Genomic DNA, 24,608 nt, shown 5'->3' on the forward strand with positions numbered 1-24,608 from the left:
AGCTCCCAGCCTGGCTCCAGGACCCGGCTCCCGGGCGCATGAACCACCGCCGTGCTCGACAGAGAGCCCAAAGATGAAAGTTTACCTGGGTTGTTAGAAAGGGGGAGCCTCGCCCTGCTGCCCCCACTGACGGCTCGCTCCATCCCCTCAGAAGGGGACTCCTCCAGTCACTGCCCTGTGCTGCCTGGGGCACCCAGCACGGGCCTTTAAAACCAGCTCTGTGCCCAGGCAGGGCTTTCCTAGTGCTCTGAGGGGCTTCTGTAGGACTCGAGACCCCAGATCTTGGGGTGTCTGTAGGGGATGAAGTACATCAGCATCGTGAAATTAAATCCATGTTTTCTGTAGGCAGGAAATCAAAGACTGCTTGTCAAGGCAACAGACAAAGGTAGAGCTCTCCACTAGGGTGGAGAGCAAAGCATCAGGCCCAGTTCCTGAACTTGCTCTCAACCAGCTGAAGGTTTTCAAGGAGAGAAGGAAAGTAACCAGGGAATAGGAGAGCACCCCCAGCAGTGGGAACAGCCCAGACACTAGGACACACGGCTGTTTCCTAAGTCCACGCTGAGATGCTAACACAGCCCGGCTCCCATGCAGGCCCTGGTTCAGGGCCCTTTGCAGAACACACCTCAGTGAGCCAGGCACAGGAACCTCTCCCTCCCTCCCTCCACTGGCATTAAGGACTCCTCACTCGTACCGCCATTGGGGGTGATTCTGCCTCTTGTACCGGAGGTTATTGGCATGGGTAAGGATCACTGAGGGCAGCACCGCGAGCCTTTGTTTTCTACATCTGGCCTCATCACTGGGGGTTTGCTCTGCTCACTGTTGCATTCACCCTTACAACAGCCTGGCCTTGGGAAACTTTTCCTGATCAGGGGGAAAAAAAACTGTTCTAGCCAGACTTTCTCTGTGAAAGCCAGAGTTTCAACAAATTGACATGAGCTGATAAAAAGCTATCTTGGCAGAAGATTCCTGACCAGTTTTAAGCTTTATCCATCCACAGATCAGTCAGCTCAGTGCTTCTCACCTTGAATTCTTCCATAGCTCTTTTCTCGTGAGGACAATTTGCTTCTTAGATATTCTAGACAAAGGTATTATATGATACCCTTACAGCACACAGGTAACACCAACACCCACATGTAGGCTTGAGCCCAATATTGTGGCCATAGGCTACCAGGTACATTATCTTCTTAGTTCTCAAAACCAAAACATATTTGAAAATTGATGAAATGAAAAGTCATGCACAGCAAATGTGGCCAGGAACTCCTAGGAGAGAACTGGCTGTCTCGACCTTCTCACCCCTTCTACGATACCACTTCATGTCTCTAATCTACGGAGAGTGGAACAAGCAACTATTGATGTTAGACCAAAGCTTGGAAACAAAAACAAAACAAAAAACTTGCAAATACACAAATATCTTATTCCTAAAACTTCAGCAGTCTCAGGCTTGCAGGCTGGCTGGAAGTCTGGGTGAATTGTTTCACTCCAACTCTGGAATTCCTTCTCTTACATTTTTAATGCAAAGAAAACTCTCACCTGGACTACTTATTCCTTCTTCCCCAAGTAGTTTTATGTGAAAAGGGTTGAAGCAGCAGAGTAGTGCTCAGGTCAGGGGTTGCTGTGCAAGATCACTTCCAAGACAGTTTGAATAATATACCAGAGGCAGTCAGAAAGGTCAGCTAAAGCCCAAAGACCAACGCTTCCATCTGCTAGGACAGCAAAGACGTTCATGCATTTGTGAGGAACACTAATACACAATCATCACCTCAATAACCATGCAAATGACTACTTCATTCTCAGATTTTAGATGTTTCTTGCCAGGAAAAGAGAAGTAGGCCATAGAAAAAAAACACTATTAGGTAAGCAAAATTTAATCATGCCATTTGTGAACCGTTGGTAGTCAAGCTCATGTATTCCAAGTGCTTTTCAATTTTTCTACTGATCTGGCCTCAATACTAGAAGTAAGTTGATCCACATCTGGTACGAGGACACAATTGTACTTCTGTCAAGTTATCCAGCGCACATGGTACAGTGTTTATGCTGACTTCACGCCAGCTTTATCCCAATGGAGGGAGGATAGAAAATACCCACATAAAACAGTAACATAAACAGTAAACATAAAACAGTACTGAGAGATTGCCTGCTTTAGCAGGAAGTGTGTGAGTACAGGGAGAATGCCTCAAATTTCATGAACACTGCAGGAGAATGAGCTTAGGCTAGATTAGTGTACCATCATACAGCCGCAGCTTGCTTTGATCTAGTAGGGGAGAGCCCTCAAAAAAAAAAACAAATTAACTATATCATTGGACTGTGGCTTTACTTGCCAGAGAAGAAATTCCCACTGACTAGTGAAGGCATCACCATTCCAGTCCAAGCATCTTCATGATCATGAAGAAAACCCACAGCTGAGCTGGGGGACTTTTCCTTTAGCCCTACGTTTCTCTTGAAAGATAATGCAGGTTGCTGTTGAAGGCTACCAACACATTTAGTGTATGAAGAGATGCAGAGACACCCTGTGGTGGCAAAAAGAACATGATCATAATTCAAGCAAATTTAACTTGACACAGAACTGGATCAGAGAAGCTGCATCCTGAGGACACAGAAGACTTTCCCAAGCTGCTAATCATATCACTGCCTCTCTCCTGACCTCCCTCTTCCTGTCTGGAATCCTTTGCCCTGTGTGTTTACATGACAGTCTCTGCCACAAAGTTTACCTCTTGTTCTGTTCTTTTATCCCAGGGGGTATCAGCTGGGTCAGAGCTGCTGTGTGCTGCTGCAACTGGAGGCATGGCTGCAGAGATGCTCCGCTTCTGGGAAATAGTTTCCTGTATCTTAAGCCTACCATACCTGAGAAGGGAAAATTGTCAATCTCATTTGATTTGTAAGTTGCTTTGAAAAATAAAAATTCCAGAATTCATATTTGGTCATGAAATGTTATTTATATTACAGGAGTTACAGAGGTACCACCACGCTGTGCAAGTAGCCCAGGAATTAAAGCAGTCAACAGCAAACATCACTGCAAGGGAGTTTCGACATCTGAAGTCTTGTGGGTACTGGACCTTGCTTTTAAGAGACAACATACACATGCAACACTGAGGCTCCTAAAACACAGTCCACTCTCGTGATCTTCAATTGTTTCATCCAAAGGAAACTTATTTTCTCCCAGATATTTAAATAGGATTCCCGTTTTAAAGAGCCACTGAACAAGTTGTTTAAGGATTGGCCATATAAATTGCTGTTGCTACTTATAAAAGTTGGGGGCAATTAATCAGTATATTGAAAACAACGGTAGTCAAGTTTCACAAGAGGGAAAAACAAAGAAATCAATCATTCATTCAAATTCTGGGTATTCAGATCTTCTGATACAGCAACACATTTAAATGAAGCATAGGAGGAATTTCCCCTGCATCATTAGACTTGCATTGGGCACACAGCCAACCAACCGCATCTTGAAAAGGAGTAAAATTAAATACAATATATGTTCCAAAGTACCTTTTTTGTTATTATTATTGACTAAAAGGCTTTAGAAAAGACCCCTTCTGTGTATCTTTTATTCTTTGTCACCACTTTTCAAATACTTACATCTGTACTCTCAATGTTGCATTTTCTTCTCTTGATCTTTTAGACAAGAGGAATTAGTACTGAAAGATCCAGCAGTGAGAAGCCTTTGAAGCTCACTTCTTAAAGGTAAGATAGATTCCTGCCTCCCTGGTTGCTGCTTTTTATTAGCAAAAGATTGCTCTGTTCTGCAAGGCTTCACCTCAACACCACGGTATGCTTAATACAGGTCTTGAACTCACAGATTATTTTGTCACAAATTAAAAACTGAAGTCTTTTAATTATGAGGTGGGTCATTTTCTTTCATTCACAACTTTTATTCATTCCTCAATAGTATAGAAATCTGTTATATTTTCCTTGTACAGGTAAATAAGCTGTTTTTAATTTTTCATAAAAATATTTTCTGCCATTTGTGTGGGAGGAACAATTCCAACTTACTGCTAAAAACCTCTGGGGGTATCTACCAAGCATGGTAGCAAGATGAGTTGCTCTGTTCCTTCTAGGAATTTATACTTTCTTGTTAATGTCAGCATAGATTCTTGGCATGTATCTATCTATCTATCTATCTATCACTGAAAAACTTTTAGGTTCTCATCATGTAAAACACTGGCACGGTAAGACCTTATTTTCTGCATATATCCTACTGTAAGAACTAGTTATGTGAGAGTTGTATTTTAAAGGCTGCTTTCAGTGGGTGGTGGGGAATGTGGGTGAAAGACAAAGGGTTAAGTCAGAAAAGTGAGAAGTTCAAACTGGCTGTCAATTTTTATTTTTTATAAAACATAGAGGTTTTGATCCTACAAACTTTGTGTGACTTGTTTTAGAAGATGATTCATGAAAAATATCTTGAACAACAGGTAGAAACAGACAAGAGCCTCTAGTCATTAGGAGGGGGTGTACACTACCCCCTCCAAGCCAAGCAACCAAAAGTTAATGCAATTACTAAGTATCAAATGTAGAGCAGAGAGACTAATTCGATCAGTGAGGCTAAAGGGATAATTCTTGGAGACAAAGCAATGCAATGCGGAAATGCAGACTAATCAACTGCTTCATCAGAAGAAAAAGGAAACAATTTCCAAGCCTTAACTAAAATCCCCAGTTGGTTCTTCATCTTTTCAGGCTTCTGGTTTTTGCTTTGCAGCGTTTGTTCCATCTCGCAACATTTGTTTGTTTGCTCCTGTTCTCTGCGCAAAACTGTTTCATTGGCTCCTGGTTCTTTGCTTCTGTCAAATGAGCCTCCTTCTTTCTTGCTTCTCAGCAATGAGCCTAATCATGAAGGAGAGCACATAGAGGGAAGTATGTATTATATTTAATGTCCAAGCCTACTTTCCGTAATTAGGTGGAATACTGGTTGAGTAAGAATATTTAGAGTCGCCTGTATCTGCAGAGTTTTTCAAAGCACGGATTTGTTCCATCTGATAGAAAGCACCTGCTTGCTGATCTCTGCTAAACCTTCTGCATAACCAGGACTCTTACAGGTTTGTAGAGAAACAGATCGAGACTTTGCCAGGTGCAACACAGTAAGGGAGAGACTGTTTCAAAAAGCTACTCAGACTTCTGCTTTCAGCTGAGCAGGTGCAGTTGTTACAACAGATAAAATGAGCTGGCAGAAGGGAAAGAAGGAATTTACAGAAGAAAGCATAGGAGATGGGAAGCACAGCCGAAAAAAACGAGAGCGACTATTTAAGAAAAGGTTTTCTGGATTGAGCCTCTTCTCTGGATCTCCTAAGAATAAACTGTAAGTACATATGAGATTATATTTTGTATACATTTTTAAACAAATTTATTTATACACATTTCCAGAGCACCTCTCAAAAAGCCGTGAACACCTTTGTAACATCTGCCGCATTAACTTCACAAACAAGGTAACTGTTATGGGCTAATTAAACAATTTGACCTAAAAAGTAGCAAGTCACTGGCAGAAGTAAGGTCTCCAACCTTGGGTGTCTGCATGCTTTTCTTGCAATCATTTCTTTCTTCTTCCATCCATCACAAAAAATGTGGAGGGGCAGCATCCCTATTTTTCCACACACTTCAGAGAGCTGCCACTTGGGATAACCCAGGGCCCCATTTCTGAGAGTACCAGATTTTTGTTGCACCAATATCCCCAGCTCCAGGGTGCAACAGTGGCAATATAGCAGCACCCAAACTCACTGTTCAACAAAGTTAGTGCTAGCGAGTCGCATTGCTTATTTTCCCTACAGTAGTGCCTTTATGCTTGCTACTTTTCAGAGGGAAACCAAAAAAGAAAAAAAAAGACAAGCAATGAAAAACTATTCCTTTTATCACCAAATTCAGCAGAGGCAAAAATGACTTTTAGCTTACTGTTTGGTGCATCAGGTAGCTTTAAGGTTGTTTCATCATTCTTATAGTATTTGAAATTCTCTTCTTGTGTACTTCTAATTGACATCACTCCTCTTTAACATAAGGTAAACATAGTGTATGTATCACGCTAAAATCTAAAAATGTGTCTTTCCTCATCCATTACAAAAGCTGCTTTCTATACAGATCTCCTAAAAAGAGTCTGTCTTTGATAATGATCATGAAATTACCGTCTTAGCAGGAAGTGCATGCAAGTCTCAGCAATTACTCAGCTAACTACATTAAGCTTGATAGCCACGGCAGCTGGTTACAAGCTTGACATAAGATTAAAATACAGTAGCCAGAAATGATCCTGAGAGCCAGATTCTTCTCTCAGATTGATCCAATTGCTGAACAACTAATACAAAACAAGGGCTCTGCTTTGGAATTTATCTTGCTGCAGTCATGGGGAACTGGAGTGGAAACAAAGAACATCCAAGAAGTTAGTGAATTACAGTTGTGACTTTTCTTTGTTGTCTATAATTTCACTAAAGCAAGCAGATAAGTACAGTTGAAGCAGTAAAACAATGCTGTCCAAACCTCAATCCTTATTTGAAAGTGACAAATAGAGGTTTTCCCAGTTTGATCTACAAAAAGCAGTAATGTAACATCCTTCTTCCACGGGACTCTCACATTAATGGGAAGTGTTCAGACAGACACATTACATGGCAGTGCTGTTACGAAGAGTCTGGCCATTGGGGTCTACAGAACTTTCACAGTGGTGTAGCCAAATCAGATTTCTATGGCTCAGTAGTGCTTTGTGAGCTCTTATAAGGGAACATGCTTAGTCTTGATTTATAAGTCCTATTTTATATAAAAAAAAACATTGAGAGTGCCTTCTTTTTTTTTCCCCAGCCTCTCCACCTCTATTCAAAGCCAGTACAAAACAGGGCTTGTTTTACTAGCCAGCGTAATTATTTGTGCATGCAAATGGAAAAATAACCTTTATGATAGTACAGATGAAGTCTGTTGGGCCAGAAGCCTGTAGTTTAGATGCACATGGTTGCATAAAAATTATCTTCATGCAAATACATGAGGTTTATGTCACGATTACCCACAGAAAAGGTACATATTAAAAAAACGTGGAGAAAGGTCTTATCTAGCTTGTTGACTTATGGCTTTAATTATTATTATTATTATTATTAACATTTTTGCATTTTTGTTTTTAAAACTAATGGCTTGTAACTACCATCACAACAACAGAGCCAGGCTTATTTTTCTGCCCACTCCTGTTTTCTGCAGGAGACCGCACATTGCACCTGCTTGTTGAATGCTGTCGAACCTCGGGAAGGGTTCATAAATCAACACTAATTGCTTCTGATGATCTCATTCATCTAGGAAATGTATCAGTTAAACTTGCCACCCTTCTTTCCTCTGACTGTTCTAGCCCTCAGGGAAGGAATCAGATTTTTGAAGACAAGAGGAGATGTTTGCACAGGAAAGGTTCCAAAAAGCCGAAGCCAGCACGAGAGGAAATATGCTCTTTAAGGCAGCCACACTCTGGGAAAATGTGTCCAAAGTGTGAAATCCTTGTCTGCCGAAAATGTGAGACACTGCATTCAGAAAGCAGCTTCATTGCCCACAGCCTGCTCGATCACTACGACAGAGGAGGACGTGACAGCTCTAACACATTGATTGCAAAAGGCGAGCAAATACACAGAGTTGATTAAAGACTTGGTGGGGGTGCCTTGTTGATACCTGACTACATCCAAAACGCTGAAGCTTGGATCCATTCAGGCTGAGCCATCTGTCTGCACAATCTGTATGCAGCATCAGCAACTGCAGCCATACTTTGTTCATACTTATCATATGTAGCAGATGTCATTCACTCAGTTAACTAGTACAAACTCTGCAAACAAAGATTTGTAAGTAGGAGCTAAAAGTGTCTCAGCTATTAAGAACAGGGAACAGTTTCGAACAATTTCAAAGAGCTTTCTCTTTTTTTTTTTATCTCAAAAAAAAAAATAAATTATCACATTGAGCTGCAAAAGAGAAAGTCAATATTAAATGCAGAACCACCGAGTGCATTACGTTTGTTTGTAATGCACAGGTATGTTTCGGTGTTGCTTATAGTCTGAAATATTAAACTTATTTTAAAGTAACTGGCATTAGTGTATAATTTGATTGGGGGGGGGGGAGGGATGGGGCAGGGAGAGAACTTCTAAAGGCTATCCTGGCCACAGAAAATTGCAGATCACGTTCAAACGCCCTTCTAGAATTTCCGAGCTTTTACAGACATTCAACACCTAGCTTATGATCCAGCACCTCTCCTTAAGAGGAGCAATGACAATAGCAACTCACAGATTAAATATTTAAGCCTTATTTGGGTTTAAGATCTGTGTAGTGCAGCACTGATTAAAACAGTATTCAAAGCTTAAACAGTGGTATTCAGTGCTAAGATTTCGAGCGGAACCCACGCCTTGAGCTTCCATCTCCATTCCCTTCACAGTGCCTGGAAGGACTTTTCCAGCGACAATCAGGAGAGCAGGAAGGTGACAAGCCAAAATTCCATGCTAGGCGGTGGGTGGCGCTGCGGTCAGCCGTACACAGGATTATTTACCTGTATGGAACTGAGAAATACAGGGTAAGCCTGCAAACAGCCTCTGGAGCAGATTACGTCTTTTCCTCCCATGCTAACTGCCACAGCTCTGCATGTGGGATTAATTCCTTGCTGTTTGGTAGGGTACAGACTGAACAGACTTTGTCTCACATAGCCATAAATATTAAGGATTCTTTTATTTAGCCAAGCAAACAGAGCATGAGCTGAACCTCTGTTTAATCACTCCTCTTCCTAAATTCCCAAGCCACTAATCCACAGGAACAAGGAACCTGTCTCCTTCTGTCTCTCTCTGTCCTCCCTCCCTCCCCTTTGGGAGCTGTTCCATTTTTGATCAAATGAACGTTGGGTAAGGGGACTGGAATCCACATTGTTTCTGTCCCCAGGGAGTGCTGTAACTGTGCTGAGTTATCCATTCTGATGTTGTTGGTTACCCATCTCCCTGCCCCACGGAAAACAGCTTCAACAGGAGGAATCCATAGCCAGGTAAAGGTCGTTCCCACATTCCTGAGCAACAGCGCTCAGCTGCCTTCGAGATAAACTGGATGAAGACTCAACACTCCTTATGCAGAGGAGGTGAAGAAACAATTTCAGAAACTACAATGAGTTGGTTTGGCTTTTGTACAGGTGGTCAAATCAGAATGTGCACCCAGAGAACTGGGCAAAACCCAGTGGGTAAGGTAAGCAGGAGAAAACCTCAGGCAGGATTCTCAAACAGGAATGAGCCACTCTCAGATTCCTAACCTCTGCCCAAACTTCAGTGGTTGTCGGCGCTCCCAGCAACAGATGTAGAATTCCAAGACAAAAAATTGGATCTTACAAACATCCTTGCACTACAAAGGGTTTTAATCCCTCAGAAACCATGTTTCCATGGTGCTTGGTTGTTGCTTCTGCTCATTTGCTTCATAAAAGCCAAATGGTGCCTGGCAAATCAGAATTAACCTTTTATGTTTCCCCGTGACAGCTATTCTTAAAGTGGGATCCTTCATAAGTTTCCCAAGAGTAAGCCATACAATTACTTAAGGAGTATATATTTAGCCCCATCCCACTTCAACAAGCAACCCCAGGGGAAGCTTTGAGAAAACCAAAGTGACAGGCTGAAAGGAGGAAGGACTGTCTCACCACAACTGCATCACCTTAAATCTGATAATCCAATACAGTAAAACCTGTTAAAATAGGTCACATAGTTGAGCTGACTTTTAGACAGATGTTCTGGAGGTGGCATAACAAATAAAGTTACACCAGTATCGGACTGGTAAACTTTTCCATTGTGGTTTGCTAGAGGACAGAGTGACAGTAAGTTCCTCATGAAGGCTCTTGGGCTGGAAAGGCATCCAAGCAATACTAGTTTGCAAACCCACCTCATTAAAGGAGAAAGAGCTAGTAATATGAGCAGGATAAATGATTTCCCTAGGAATTACTGGTGGGAGCAAATACCCTCTTCTTCATCAGTCATAAACTCACACTTGGAAAGAACAACTACATGATTTTTATTACACCTCGAGGTAGCACAAGCAGCACAGTAGTCATTTTCTCAGTAGCATTGCCTATTAAAATTATTGCACCTTTCCTGGATCAGATATTAACATCTGCCCCAAAGATCTGCTTGCTGTTGTTTATTCTTGAGACCACATTTGTTCCTTCTGTCAGGAATGTCAGGAAATCCAGCTCTGCCGACTCCTTGGGCCCTGAACTGAAAATTAGCTGTGCTCCCTAATAAGTGATCTGTGTGGGCAATAGGTTATGCATGCTGGTTCCCAACAGAAGCTGTTAGAGGAAGTTTTCACATCCATGAGATCTAAACAAATTTTCTATGGAAAGGCAAGGCTAGTTTTCTGAACTGAGATGCTAAAATATGAAAGATCAGCTATTTCTATGTTCATTTACATCTTGTGAGATTTTGTCTATTACAATTTTACCACAACTGATTTGCAAAGATATTCCAACTACAGAAGTAATTTCACTACTAACCTTACACCCAGACTATAGCCAGCAGAAATCAGTAGCAAACAGATGTGCCTCAAACAAAAAAGTTTTGCCCTGCAAATAGTAGAGTAGTCGGTGCGGTATTGTGGTCAGGCAATAAAACCACCGCTACCTTGAGCTTAGTCTGGCTCTTATCTAGGGAGCCGGGCCAGAATAAGGCACATTTGTCTACAGAAGAATGTCTTATCTAAATTTTGGTCCAAAAGCAATGCAGCATTGCCATCTCGTATAGCAGCACCCAGTAAAGTTTGCTTTCTATCATGACAGCTCTACTCCCTCATCTCTCAGCAGTATTATAACAGAAAGAAAGATTTTTAAAACAATTAAATGATTTTTAAATGCTAAAATGCATTATGTGAGCACAGGATTTCAGTTTTAGATTTTAAAGCCAGATGAAACTCCTAATTATATCAATACAATATATTGTGAAAAAATAGTAATAGAAATACTGATTACATACTTAGAAGATTTAGGCTTGAAATAATTCCTAAGAAATAAAGCTGTGATCTTAGCCTGACATATTAATTATTAAGAGCCCGTAACATTTAATTATCTCATTTCAATAGCTCTAGGAAATTAAAGAGGAATATTGGACTCTATTATATTAAACATATGAACAGGCTCTGTCAAAGACATTCACTAGAATGTGAATGATTTAACAATCAACACACCACCGTCAATTAAAACTGAAACAAGCATAAAGGAGAAAGGAAGCAACTCCACTGGTGAGAGGCAAATCCATGGAAGCTTTTTCCTTAGAGAGCAAATATAGGAGAAGCTGGCTTGTAAAAGCAGCGTTTGTCACCATTAGTCACAAATAAAATAATACGAAGTAAGGAAAGCAAGACCCACCAATTAATCATGCAAAAGAGAAATGGAATATATACAACATATACATTGCATATATTGTATATATACACGACATAGAATATACATGTTGCATACACACAGTTTCAGTTGTTTTTAAAAGCAGTGTCTAGGTATGTTTCCCCTGGGAGAAACAATGAAGGACTCCAGAAGCAGGATTGGTTTAAAAAGAGTCATTTTCCCACTGGAAACGTGCAGATCAGATTAGAAGTAGACTTGGAGAAAAGCAATTAACATAACATGGGACCATCTGAACTGGAAGTGTTGTATACCCAAACTCACAACTTATGATTAGTTTTTCTACAGGTGCAAAAAATACATCCTTGGCAGGTAGGTACAGAAATGGTTATTGATATCAAAAAATTCCCAGATTTCTCCTCATGGATGAAGAAAAGCAGAAGGGACAGTCTCTCCTGGTACTTTTGCACAGTAGTTCTGTTTGTTGTTTTTGTTTTCTTTTGAACCAAGATCTCTATGCCACAAAATAGCATAGATTATGGAAACCCAGGGAAAATGGTAATTTGTTACTAACATAATTCAGTAGACCGGCACCACACTTAAAATTACCATGAAAGGGTCACAAAGTTAACTTTGGTTACCTTATAAGCACTGCTTAACGTAAGGCTCCTCCCTGAAAAGTCTATCTGGAAGACCATTCTCGTGAGGCATGCTACCCTCTCAGCAATCTGAAGACCAAATAAGTCCAGTTTACATGAGGAAAATACATCATTTTCTTTTGCTGCCAAACATGAAAACACACTGTATAACACGCCTCTAACATTTTTCCCCCTCTTGCTAATAAATTGTCAAGAGTAAGCGTAGTGATTTAAAGAGAACCAAATGCAAGTTTTTTAAAAATCCTACTTGAAGGCTATTAACCAATACAAATACTGAACAGAGGTAGTATTTTATAATCGTCTCTAAACACAAGCTATTTCAAAGAAAATGGGCAACAAATGACATTGCCCATCTCAAGTACATTTATAACCTGCATTAAAGTCACATAGAAAAAATGTCATGATTTTTTGAAGATGTTTATCTTTATACCTCACAATATCCCGTGTTAACTGGGAAGACTTTCCTGCATCTGGAGGTCACTGCTACTTCCTCCGTTTTTACAGATGGGAGCGTAAGGCACAGGCTAGACTGACTCATTCTAAGTCTCACAAGAAGCCTGTGGTAGAACATGGAGCTTGCTTGCCTTCTTCATGATAGGTGCAAGCAAGGGACCATGCACCCTCCTATCACACACCTTGCAATGGCCAGTCAAGATGAACTGGCCAACTCTATCTCAGCTTCTGGGAAAGGCTGTGTCTCCCTGAACAAGACATCCCAGAGATGTTTGAGTACTCCAGCTCACAGACAAATATAACACGTGTAGGAATTATTACTTAGCTAATTCACAGCATGTAAATTTGTATGAGGATAAAACGACTTCTTTCAGAGTTGTCAAATTCAGAATCATTTCTTTTTAACCCTTCATCCCATCTGCTTCTACAAAAAAAAAAAAAAGGGGGGGGGGGGACACGACATGGCATTCCTTAAATACTAAAATACTATTACATCACTACAATATGATGATAACAAAAAAGAATTTGTTACTTTTACAATATTCTAGAAGCTGAGGTCATTTTATACAGACTAGCCCCAAGAGTGCAGGCAAGAGAATGAGAATAAAACCAGTATATAAAATGCTATCCTGGCTCTCCAGTTAGGACCAAAAAACCCAAACAATCCAAAACCAAAACAAAATAACCACTCTCAACAAAGTAAAACCACCTTTAATTAAATTCCTACATAAAACAACATTTCTATGCAAAACAACCGTTTAGTCAAAAAGTAAACATATATGTTTAATTCTCTTTCAAATGTCAACAAGAATTGAGAGCTACCAGTGTTCTTTGGAGAACAAGCAGTAGTTAAAGTCTATCTTGCTGATGTTCAGAAACAGTATGTTACATCTTTTAACCAGCAGTTCCTATTGCACGTAACAAATTTGCTCTCCATTTAAGCACCTAAAAGCCTGGTACCTCACTAAATAAATTAAAACAAATCCAGTTTCTTCAGTAACCATCTTCAACACAGGTATCTCGGTAAAGCAACATTACTGCAAGCTTTTAATAAATACAGAAAGATTAATGACTTCTCATTGGTGTTTTATGGAATGATCTTTTTTCATAAACACTTGCTTTCCAAAGCATTGTGGTTTTTGGTATGTATGCTCTAAAATTCACTGTACCATATTTAATGAAAATTTTCCATACATGTTTATAAGTCAGTACATTTGCATGGCACACCTAATCTGAGGATAAGAATTTCTATGTATGGCTGTAAGGAATTTCTTGTTGAACCCAAAATAAATTCATCTCCTAAAGAGCTGAAAACAAAGCCCTATGGGCTGAATGGGAGACCATTATCAAGGGGGGATTTTCAGACATGTCTGGAATTGGCCCAGCCTTCTCTTACTGAAGGACTTCTTTTGTGTGTATTATGTCAGGGGAAGAAAACTGTGCAACCCTGAACATTTGGATGCTGCACCATTTTCAGAGGTGTCTCCCCTTTTATCACCTCCTCCTCCCCCCGTATTACAAATGCCTGTCTACTCTTTTGGCAGCAGTATAAGACATTAAGCAGCTCCCTGTAGTACAATGATACCGTGGTTGCTATTTACAGTAGAATTAATGCATCTGTGCCACTATGGCAGAATTCATATGAAAAATATACACACGGTCATTTTTAGCTAGATTAGAATATCAACAAAAATTTACTCTTCAAGTCCTGATTTTAAAACAAAAAACAGTTCTGTCAGAGGTCTTCAAACCTCCTAAGTGTGTTAGAGTACATTACCCTAACATATCAAACAAATATTTACATCTCCATAAAGTACCAAAGAATATTTAAAAATGCCTAGTAGCTCTCAGCGTGCAAAGTCAGCAGGAACTGATTATCCATGTTGTTCACTATTTGTAGAGACAGTCTTGGGATCAAGCATTCAGAAGCAGAGTGCAAAAGAATCAGAAATTATTTCAGCCCATTTCTTTTTGTTGTTGCCTTGTTTCCTTTCTTATTTAAATAAAGTTTTGGTGGTCCATACTACAGATCCCATTCAAAAACACTTATCAAGGTAACATTCAGCTTAGTGCAAATCCAGAAATCTTCTAGGATCTGTAATCTTTCCGAACAGTGTGAGCCATCCAGTTCACTTTAGTAGTCCAACTTTCCCGGAGTGCTTCATCAAATTTTTGCTTAAATTGCTTTAGTGCCTCTTCCTCACTCTTCCCTAAGGCAAGAGAGTCCTAAGATAGTAAAACAAGACAAAAACACACATGAAAAAAAAAAGTCTTGTTAGAAATTTTAAAACCATAGTTAGATCCTCCTTCACCTCTTAACGCAATCCACATTCTGCTTTTTTATATTTTGACACTTTTGCATCTATTATTCATTTAACAATGCATCAACGACATTTTCTTGGTTTAAAGGTAAAACTAAAAAATAATTAAGCAAGTTTCACCTTAACAGGTCTATGCTTGTGCGTTGAGCCACGAGGCAAAACACCCGTGAACTGACTACATGTAAGATGCAGGGATGCAGAATTCATCATAGAATGGCTGAGAGGAACATATATTCACTGTTTCCTTTGACTCAGAGGACAACACACAGACTTTGTTCTACAGAGCTGAAAAATAATACTTTGAGAACTCTATGGGAATCTTGAGGGAAATGGAAACCAATTAAAATTTATTCATCTTTGAATCAAAATTCATATACTGGAAAAACGTTAGGTCCTGGTAAGCTATAAATCTTATTTTTACCTTGAGATACTGGATGTCCTTGACAGAGGTTAGCTCTGGAAGCCCTGCAGTTAACATCAGTGCAAAGAGTGTTATAAATAGATTTCCATGCTTTCGTAGAATCAAGTATGCTTCTTCACAATACTGGCGGAACCTTTATATGCAACCACAAAACACATGCCATCAACACAACACATGAGAACCTACACAGTTGACAAATATGTAATCATTTCCAAAAACTGTTATCTGGACTAAAATATACATTCTAGGAACATGGTAGTAGAAAGGACAATCGACATTTACAGGAAAAAGTACAGAGATGTCTAGAGAACCTCCAATGCATTCCTACAAAATATCACATACCTGTCTAAAAAGTCCTTAAAACATTTGTACAAAAGTCCAAAAGCTTCACAATAAGCAGAGTTCTTCAGAAAGAGCAAAAAAAAAAGCCAAAGGTAATGCCAGCATTCTACCTCCCTGATAATTTGGTAGGTGAAATGCCCTGGTGATGATATGTAGTGGACCTATGGTGGAAAGTCAAAGGCTCTATAGTAGCTCCTGCCAATCCAGCCTATCCCTGTAAAGTAATTCCTTCCTGCTACCATGGTCAAAATTGAACTGACTGCCACATTTGGCATCAAGAACTGTCATACAGACAGTTGAGAACTTGCTCAGTATCCCTAGATGGGTCACTGTATTCTGCCCACTGTCTGATCTGTAAATTTCCACAGGAAACTGGAAGACCCCTTCAGACTAAGGAATTACACTTCAAAGAAAAATTCTCTTCTGCAGCAATTTTCAGGCGAAAGTGGAATCCTCCTGCCATTTAAAGTACACCATATTCTGTAGGTCTTGCAGTAGCACAGTCACCTAATAGCCTTTACTGTATGCTTTTAGAAATGGAGCTATGGGTTGATTTGCTCACTCTCCAGGAGAAAAATGGTTCAATTGCAGTTTTTTCCCCATTCATCCTAGACACACCATTACAAATGTATGCATAGCTTCTTCTTCCAGAAGTAGCCATTATATTTCTCAATCCATATCTAAATGCTTAATTTAATTTCTCTGACAGTCAATTCCTTCTGTGAAGACTGATAGCAAAGTGAGAGCAAAACATCCAGAATGACTGTCCCATCAGTTGGTGGGAGTGACACAGAAAGGAAAAAGAAAAATCTGCCTTAACAAGTGGGATCTAGGAGTGTAGTTTTTCATCATCACATGCCTTTGTTTTCAATTGTAGGTCTCTAACCCAAGATGGACTAGCACACTGAATGCACATTGATGGACAGAAAGCGGAAAAGGGAGTTTGTCCTTTAAGAACAGTGCTTCATCTTGCTTGAAAAATAGTCTGTGGAGTCCCTCCCTGGTGCCTAATGCTGCTGAAGGTTTAAGAGTGGGAAATAAACAAACAGAAACAACAACAAAACAAGCACAGCAGAAGCTGCTATCTCCTGCATCATCTACTGAAGACAAAAAGGGACTGTACCTTTCCACTGCAAAACCGCAGTTTCTGATGTACAAAGTAATCTTTATACATATTCCAGTTTAAGTAGAGAAGTAGATTGTAACATAAATGCGTTGACACAGTTACACGGGAAAATTAGCAAAACAAAGTCCCCAGAGGTTCTTGCTGTGCTGTATATATTATCAGTGGAGATCATCTCAGTTACAAAAGGAAGAGATCAAAATAATACTCACCGACCAAATTTTTCAGTGTTCCCTGTTTTTCCTTGTTGTATAACATGAATGAAATCATAGGTGAGTATGAAAGGTACCCGTTCCCTTTTAATTCCAAACTTGGATTTGAAGTTCCCAAGAATATGCCCAAAATCTATGTGAAAGAGCTAAAAACAGAACACAAAACAAAAAACATAGAAGTGAATAACTTCTCCAATGAACAATTTCATTTTTCTAATACCTCTGCAGGATGCTGGTATCAAGAACAGTTACCTCATGATGTTATTATTCTCCATAGCCCATGGCTGCAACACTTTTGGGGTGTTTAGTTTTACAGTGTTTCAAGATTTATTTTAAAAGTCAGTGATATCAACACTTTTATGAGCAACCACTGCTACAAGTTAACATGGAAAAGACTAACTCAGTTTCAGGCTTCTGACATCTTACTGGTAATATCAGAAAAATTAGCCCAGCGATCATTGTATCCAAGGGCTTCCTACAGGCAGAAGCAAAGCTAGCAGAATTTATATTAACCCGAAGGAACATGTGACAGTTTCCCCATTTCATAATCAACGATAAGGGCATTTCAGCTTTCTTCTACTAGGTAAAGACTTAAAAGAATACTGCAAACATCTATAAAATTCTCACTTTTATAACCATTTCCAGTGTTTTCTAGGCAGAAAAAAAAAAAAAAAAAAAAGAGTAGAAAGTAACAATTCAGCAAGCAAATGCATTTTTATTTTACCTAGTTTCTAGGTTTTGAGGTTTATAGCCAAAGAGTAATACTGGCACTCAGCTGCATATTGAAAATTTCTGCAGCAGTAGGCTGTAGAGACTAACTTCAGGAGAAATACATTGCTTGGAACTGTAATTTGTGTATTTAAGGATGGTCTTCTGCAGGATATTCTGAGAGGACTTTTATTCAGTGAATCTGAACCATTAACAGGCCTTTCAGAGGCTCTGAAAAATTTCTACAGAACAGTCTCACAGACAAATAGCTTACTAAACAGGCATTGGTTGTTCCTTCAACTAGTCTTACATTTAAACCTTTCTTTAAAGCTCTCCTCAATGCTCAGTAAATGAAAGAAATCCAACAGCTTTTAGACATAATTCTACTGAGACACTAAAGAAATCAGAGTTTTCAAGGTAACCCTTGTACAAAGGAGATGCTGTTGTTATTCTGCCTACAAAAAGGATTTTTACCTGGCCATTTTTTCTGACCATGATATTGTCACTGTGTCTGTCACCAATCCCCAACACGTAAGTAGCTACACAGTAGCCAGCACAAGACAGAGTGAATTCTTCAATGGCTCGATCCAAGTCATCTCTAAAAACACCAAAACAAATATTAGTGCATTCTACTAGTAATTCATGTCATGCCTTAACATCAAAAAGGATGTGAGAAAATATTGAATTGTGAGAAAATATTGAATTTGAAGAGAGAATACTGTAGAGAGGGGCTGCACAGCCACAAGCAGCTATGGAGAATGAGAGAAATCCAAATACTGTGAAAGGCAATGGCACCAAGATTTAAGACCCGTGTCGTTTTCTTGGGGTTTTTGTTTGTTTGGCCTAGTCTAGAATAACTTATTCAACAATATGAAACCAGAATGCTTCAAATATCAGAATTACGTCTGGACCACTCTTTGAACTCCAAGGGCAACCTGAATCTGAGTCAGAGTTTGATATACTTAAAAAAAAAAAAAAAAAAAAAAAAGCATACCTGACAGAATAAACACACATTCCTTAACACCTATAGCTTATAGAAACACTTAGAGAAAATATTTACAGAAATTACCCTAAATTGTATTCCTTCAGCCAGTTTAAGAGAGCATCTTTGTTGAAGGCAGCAGCAGCAGCAACGTTGCTACTATTTAACTGAATATCAGCAATGGTTTCTGAACTAGAAACAGCCTCAATAAGGCCAGAGTGATCTCCAGTTGCTAAACAGCCATAGGGCAATATCCTGAAACAAAATGAAGATTAATGTTAAAAACAAAAATAGTAAGAACGCTTCATTAGTATATAGATACTTTCAGAGGGTTGAACATTCACTTAACTTGAACATTAAACTCTAGAAGTTAATATACAGATATTACTTGTAAAGTTAAAACATCAGCAATTAATTTAAAACATTTATTTTTCCTACTGCATATATATATCTAGAAAAAGAAATTATGAGCAACCCTTATTTTTCCATTTTACTGAAGAACATAGTTACTTGTAATTTTATAGGAGAAACCATAGAGGGAGCCCTTTATTTGCATTTAATTTCCGAGCTAAACGAACAGCTGTTACACTCAAGTTTATTCTAAATTGTGTAAATGGAAACCAGGGTCTTATCCTTTTGCCCTATTCTTCCTAACTCAACTTAAAATGCTAAAAAACACTTTTGAAAATATATGCACAACATACTATTTTCCTGGTATCGCTAATTTTAAAGTCTAGAAAGCTAATGAAAAACAGGAATACATCTTTTGATTCACCTGATACATAACAATATTCCTGTGCATTTATACACTATCTCTAATAAAAAACTCTACAACAATATTGTTGCATTAAAGACATACATAACCATTTGAATCAAGTGGACGTGTCTAAACAGGTAAGTGCATTTTTCCAAAGCTTTTTGTTTGTTTCTGAGGAGTAAAACCATCACATTTGCTTTCTTCAAAAGCACTGCACCACAAATAGAGGTGTCTACTTTCATTTTAGGCATCTTGGGTCAGGAATATTCTCTCAACTCTGGACACAGATCCACATATTTAAAAAAACAGATACCTATGCAAAATCTAATTGCAGTACGCAACTATAGAGTAGCACTATAAAGATTTGCAGGACATTAAATTTGCATGTGTGTATAGACAGAAGGCACTGCTAGAGGAGCTATTCTCATCTGTATTTATACACAAAACAGGTATTATGTTTGATTGCTTCAGAGAAGAAGCACATCTCTTCACTGAGACAGCCTACTATCCCCTGCCACAGAAGAAAAATAAATAAAATTCCAGAAAATTTAATTGTGAAAACACAGCTGAAGGGGTATAAGCAGTAAGAGCCCTAGAGCTGGGGATTCTTTTCCACTGGCAACAAAGCAAACAGAAAAACAAATTCAACAGGGTTTTTAGAAGACAGCTAACTTCAAACCACCAACAAAAAAGAAGTGCAGATTTGGAACCTTCTTTCCTTTAGTATTCTGATATATTTCCCAATTAAAAACCCCAAGTTTCTGTGCTGAAGGGTTCTCCCAGCGAACAGCAGGGCGAGTGCAATTACGGAACGCCAGCACTCAGGACACGAGGAAGCACTGCCCATCCTTATCACGACACGACAAACGTAAGCCAAGTATTGCCAGGTTAAAGTGCACGCTGGCCCTCTTCCACGGCATTTCAACCCACCCTACTTGCAGCTTAACTGGGCACCCGTCCAACAACTTCCCCTTCAAAAGCAAACAATGATGAAAGCCTTCGGCCCCTTGAGGACTGTATGCTTACAACTGGAGGAAAAAACATCCTTGTCAGAGAGACACTTTGACAGGAGTCAACTTAGGGACAAATCCTCTGGGTCCTTTCCATCTCATCCTGGTCTTTCTGACTTTGACATCTGTCAGCAGGATACGCGCCCTACTTTTTAATGTCGTATAAAGACCACTGACAGATCAATACAGTGATTCTGGATTGATAGATAGGATAATTTTCTTTCTCCGCTTCATTTTTTGTCAAGCACCATAAATGGACAGGAAAAGATGCTTTAATACTCTTCTTTATTTCAAGAATTTAATTATTTCTAAATACAACCCCAAGTTCTGGGACTTGATCAACACCTTCTCTGGAACTTCGTGTGCAGCAGTTTCAAGACATTGACACACTTTAAACTTGTAACAAATATATTTTTCAAAGCTTTTGTGAACTCTGATTTCACTTGCACAAAACCACTTAATATCAGACTTCACACAAATCAAGGCAGTGAAAACAAGAACTCATTACAGACAGGCAATGAAATGAAAAAGTTGTTGGGAGAACTCCCTCTGTCTGCCCAAGAAGTATCTAGGTACTGAATACTTTTATGACAATTCACCACAGTAAAGATCACTCAACAACGATTAAATTCCTCAGACTTAGAAAAGCAACAGAAAATCCTAACTTCTCCCTTAGCACAATTTCAACGCTGCAATACAGGTAAAGCAACAGCAACACCTTTTGGTGCAAGGTCTGCTCTCAAAGCTGCACACTGCAGACCCCCTGGCATGCCAGGAAGACAGACGTTCTGCTCCTCTGCAGTGACAGGTATTTGTAATAGTTAACTTTCTATTATTTTTATGAGGAATGTTTATGTCATCTGCTATGATTATGCCCACATGCATGACTTCAGACTTATTTTTGAAGCACAAATAACAGCTATAGTTTTAACTTTTCAGGGGGTTGAACCTCTGAAAGTCTCCTTCTGTCACTCTGCAGCTGCAACCTCAATATAAACATTGTTTAAGTGAGTAAATTTGTTCCCTAACTGCCTATACTTAGAGTACAAGAAACAGGTAGAGAAACTACAGAAAGAACCGAGGAAGTTTAGTAGCACATACCTTGCTAACGTCAGTTGAAATAGTTTGCCTAAGAAATTAGTTTGTAAGGTTTTTGTTTTTAATTTATATTAGAATTTAGTATTAGAATTAGTAATTTATATTATTATATTATAGTTTGTTTATAATTTATTCCCCCCCCCCCCAATTACTCTGGTACTTGACTGACTAATGCCTAAGGTGAACTGAACTCTGAGTCAGCCTTCTCCAAATGAGAGTAGTGTTCATCATTGCTGATGGCCTTTGCTGTCTAACGGTTGGGTCTATACTCAGGAGCAGATGCAATTTGCACCTGAAGTTTTCTTCAGCTCTGCACTCCACAGTCCATCCAGTGACAGCCCAGGATGAAGGACCTACTGGAGAACACTGTTGCATCCTGCTGCACACACACAAATTTCCTTTTCTGATACAAACCCTGGTCTTGTTCCAATATTTAGTGAGAATGCATACACAGGAACCTAAACAACAGAACGTACCATATGTGAACTTTACCCATGAGACAAATTAGTTGACAGTTAAAATCAAGCAAACAAAACCAAAATCATTCTCCTTCACCTTTGCAGATCTCAAAACCCACATATATTTGGTGCCCCTCTCCAGAGCTGAGAAATCCCACTGGGAATTTTGTGCTTGCTTTACACTTCTAGTAGCACACACAGACTGGGCTAAGATTTCATATTAAATTACTAATGAGTAAGTGATTGGGAATTGCAGTACAATTATAAGGAAAGTGATCCTACCCCGAATCCCTCAATGGCAGCATATTGGCTGCCATTTGATCCCTGCTTCAGAGAAGCTATAAGATCTGCTGTGACAAGATATTCTTGACTGGGAGTAACTTCTCGAAGAAGACAGATGCAAGCAGCCAGTGTTTCTGCACTTACATTTGTAAAACAAGTTAGAAGCCCTGCTTTTGCTTGAATGGAGTTATCAAGCATTCTGTAGTGGAAGAAAGCTGAAAAGTACAAAATCCATTATGCATCCACAAAAGGAAAAAGGGAAGCAACAGCATCAGGGAAATGTAAACCTCAAAGGATGATAAAGAGCAAGAAGAAAAGACTCCACTCATTGGCACTGATGTATGAAGTCAGATCTTTCAGGAAATCATAAATATTTGACACTACTTTTTCACTTGATAGAGATGTCTCTTAACCCAAGCAACGAGAGGTCATCCAAAAGTCCTGACTCATGAACAGGGCAACAAAACTCATTACTACTGCTGCTGATTCATAGATTTTGGACTCATCTCTTCTTAATAAGTATGTAAACTGCAAACATAGATTAGAGACCAAAGTCATAACTTAGCTGCACTGTCATCCTCCAGGTGGTCAGAGGGCTGTTTTGCCCAATTCTGTTGCCAGTTAATGCCATTTCTGAACCTCTCCTTGACAGCTGCCTCATTAAAATCTTTGTAAGATGTAAAACTATAGCCCTACCTCAATGCCAGGATTTTATTTTATAATCAGAACTAAGAAAGGATGAATGGAAGGAAGATGCTCACAGTTATGTAAATAAATGGAAGAGGCCAATTATAGAACTGCCATTCTCACTATTTCCCCTTTCTACATTTTTCTTCTTATGAGAGTTTTAAGAAAAATCAGAGCCACATTTTGGTTTCCCTTTGTTGAGTTTTAAAAAAAATGCATTAGTCAGGAAAAGCACATTTGATGACTCCCAATCACTATTCCTGTTTGCTAGGCACAGTGTGTGGCCCTGGCTGGAACCACAAACTAAGCTTCTGGGAAGGCAGCAACTGAACTATGCCTCATCTGGGATTCCACAGCTGCCAGAGGTTGTCCTTGCCCCTAAATGCTGGATCAGTCTCCTCACAGTCTATTTATAATGATATAAATTATCTAGTTTCCTCAAATCAGTGTTCAACTTAAAACACACTCAGCTACCTCATAGCAAACATGCACTTCCAGAAACAATCTTTAATTCACTTTCCTATTTTATCCCATACTTCACTCTAAAGAATATTTCTGCAAGTAGCACATTTTCCTGAAAGGTTAAGAGATTATCTGTGGGCTGCTATTACGTGCTTTGTGAAGCACGTAACGCTTGAACAACAAAATTTGAAAAAATGAGATGAAAAAATCCAAATGAAGTATTTCAAATGATATTTAAGTATTTCTAGCCTTATAAAAAACAGTTACAATTACAATTAATATAAATGATTTCAGCTATCTCATAGGCATACAAAATTGACCTTATGGTGTCCAAACAGTTTGTAATAAAATATGAATCTGATACGAACCTATCTTCATTAGAACTATTTTTCTATCAAGAAGTTAGAATTTGACAAGTACCTTAACTAAATCTGGTGCATAGATTGGCTGGAAAAGCTTCCCTCAGACTGGAGGGAAGTATTATAATGTTGAACAATGCCTCATACTCTTCGGAATAGTATTCCTATAAAGAAGACAAGCTTATCCTATCAAGTATATGAAGGTAAGAAAGCTGCTTTGGATAAGACTTCAAGATTCAAAGATATTCCTGGTCTGAAAAATGTTTTCTGACATCCAAATGGTGTTTTAACAATAGAAGAATGCTAAGTGAGACTTCAGAACCTATGTTAAAGGTGTTTACAATGCCTGCAAGCAGGAATGGAAGCTTTAACACAAATTATTATTGACTTCAACTTCATAAAAACCTCTTTAGTACTAAATACACTAGGACACCATGTTTATTCTCCACTGATTTTTATAATATTAGAACTACATCATTGCAATGGCATCAAAAATACATTTTGAAGTACAAATTTTGAGGAAGCTGCAGAGTTGTATTTTTTCCCAATATAGCAGTGGCTCTAAATATATCACCTTTCCTGCCAGCCTCATCTTACTACAGAATCTTGTCTTACACATGAATGATCACCTGTTATTTATAGAATTCAAAAATACAACCGAAAATATGCAGTAATTGGGAATAGCAGGTAGCAAGCATAAAACAGATGGAAATACTTTTTCTTACCTAGAAATAACAAGATTTTCACCACAGGCTATTGACAAGGCTAAGAATATTAAAGTGTTTAGACTCCAGCAACCACTTATTTGTTTTCAGCCTTCAGGCGGAGTATGTAGTTGCCCACCCATCCAGACCGTAACACTCTAACTCAGAGGCAAGAATAGCACAGCAGACAGACTCAAAAGCATTGCTAAAGTCAGGGTAAGGACATCTCCTCAAATTCAGTCATTTTATCACAGAAGGCAGTCTGATTAGTCAGGCACAATTTACCCCT

The 24,608-nt window shown here is 39.0% G+C and overlaps 1 protein-coding gene and 1 long non-coding RNA gene across 11 annotated transcripts in view; one reads left to right on the forward strand and one right to left on the reverse strand.

Annotated features, from left to right (window-relative positions):
- The first annotated feature begins 7 nt into the window (after positions 1–7).
- On the forward strand, positions 8–8,765 carry LOC140003203 (uncharacterized). 4 transcript variants are annotated; one of them, XR_011811443.1, is made up of 6 exons: positions 8–2,875; positions 2,944–3,044; positions 3,620–3,681; positions 4,892–5,030; positions 5,120–5,290; positions 7,301–8,765. It is a non-coding gene; the product is annotated as an uncharacterized lncRNA (long non-coding RNA). The 4 variants fall into 4 exon arrangements; XR_011811445.1 differs by having other exon boundaries at positions 8–739; positions 2,734–3,044; XR_011811442.1 differs by having other exon boundaries at positions 8–3,044.
- A 4,321-nt stretch (positions 8,766–13,086) lies between these two features.
- PIK3CB (phosphatidylinositol-4,5-bisphosphate 3-kinase catalytic subunit beta) overlaps positions 13,087–24,608 on the reverse strand; it is a 104,778-nt gene continuing 93,256 nt past the window's right edge. For all 7 annotated transcript variants that reach the window (XM_013107801.5, XM_072042519.1, XM_027463985.3 and 4 more), the window contains 5 exons: positions 18,590–18,757; positions 17,995–18,118; positions 16,813–16,958; positions 15,136–15,268; positions 13,087–14,619 (listed from right to left, as the gene is read on the reverse strand). In XM_013107801.5, the coding sequence (XP_012963255.2) occupies positions 14,482–14,619; positions 15,136–15,268; positions 16,813–16,958; positions 17,995–18,118; positions 18,590–18,757 (709 nt within the window). In that variant the 3' untranslated portion in view covers positions 13,087–14,481. The remainder of the gene's footprint in view (positions 14,620–15,135; positions 15,269–16,812; positions 16,959–17,994; positions 18,119–18,589; positions 18,758–24,608) is intronic.

The sequence above is a fragment of the Anas platyrhynchos genome, chromosome 9 (genome assembly GCF_047663525.1).
Source record: "Anas platyrhynchos isolate ZD024472 breed Pekin duck chromosome 9, IASCAAS_PekinDuck_T2T, whole genome shotgun sequence".
Taxonomy (NCBI): Eukaryota; Metazoa; Chordata; class Aves; order Anseriformes; family Anatidae; genus Anas; species Anas platyrhynchos.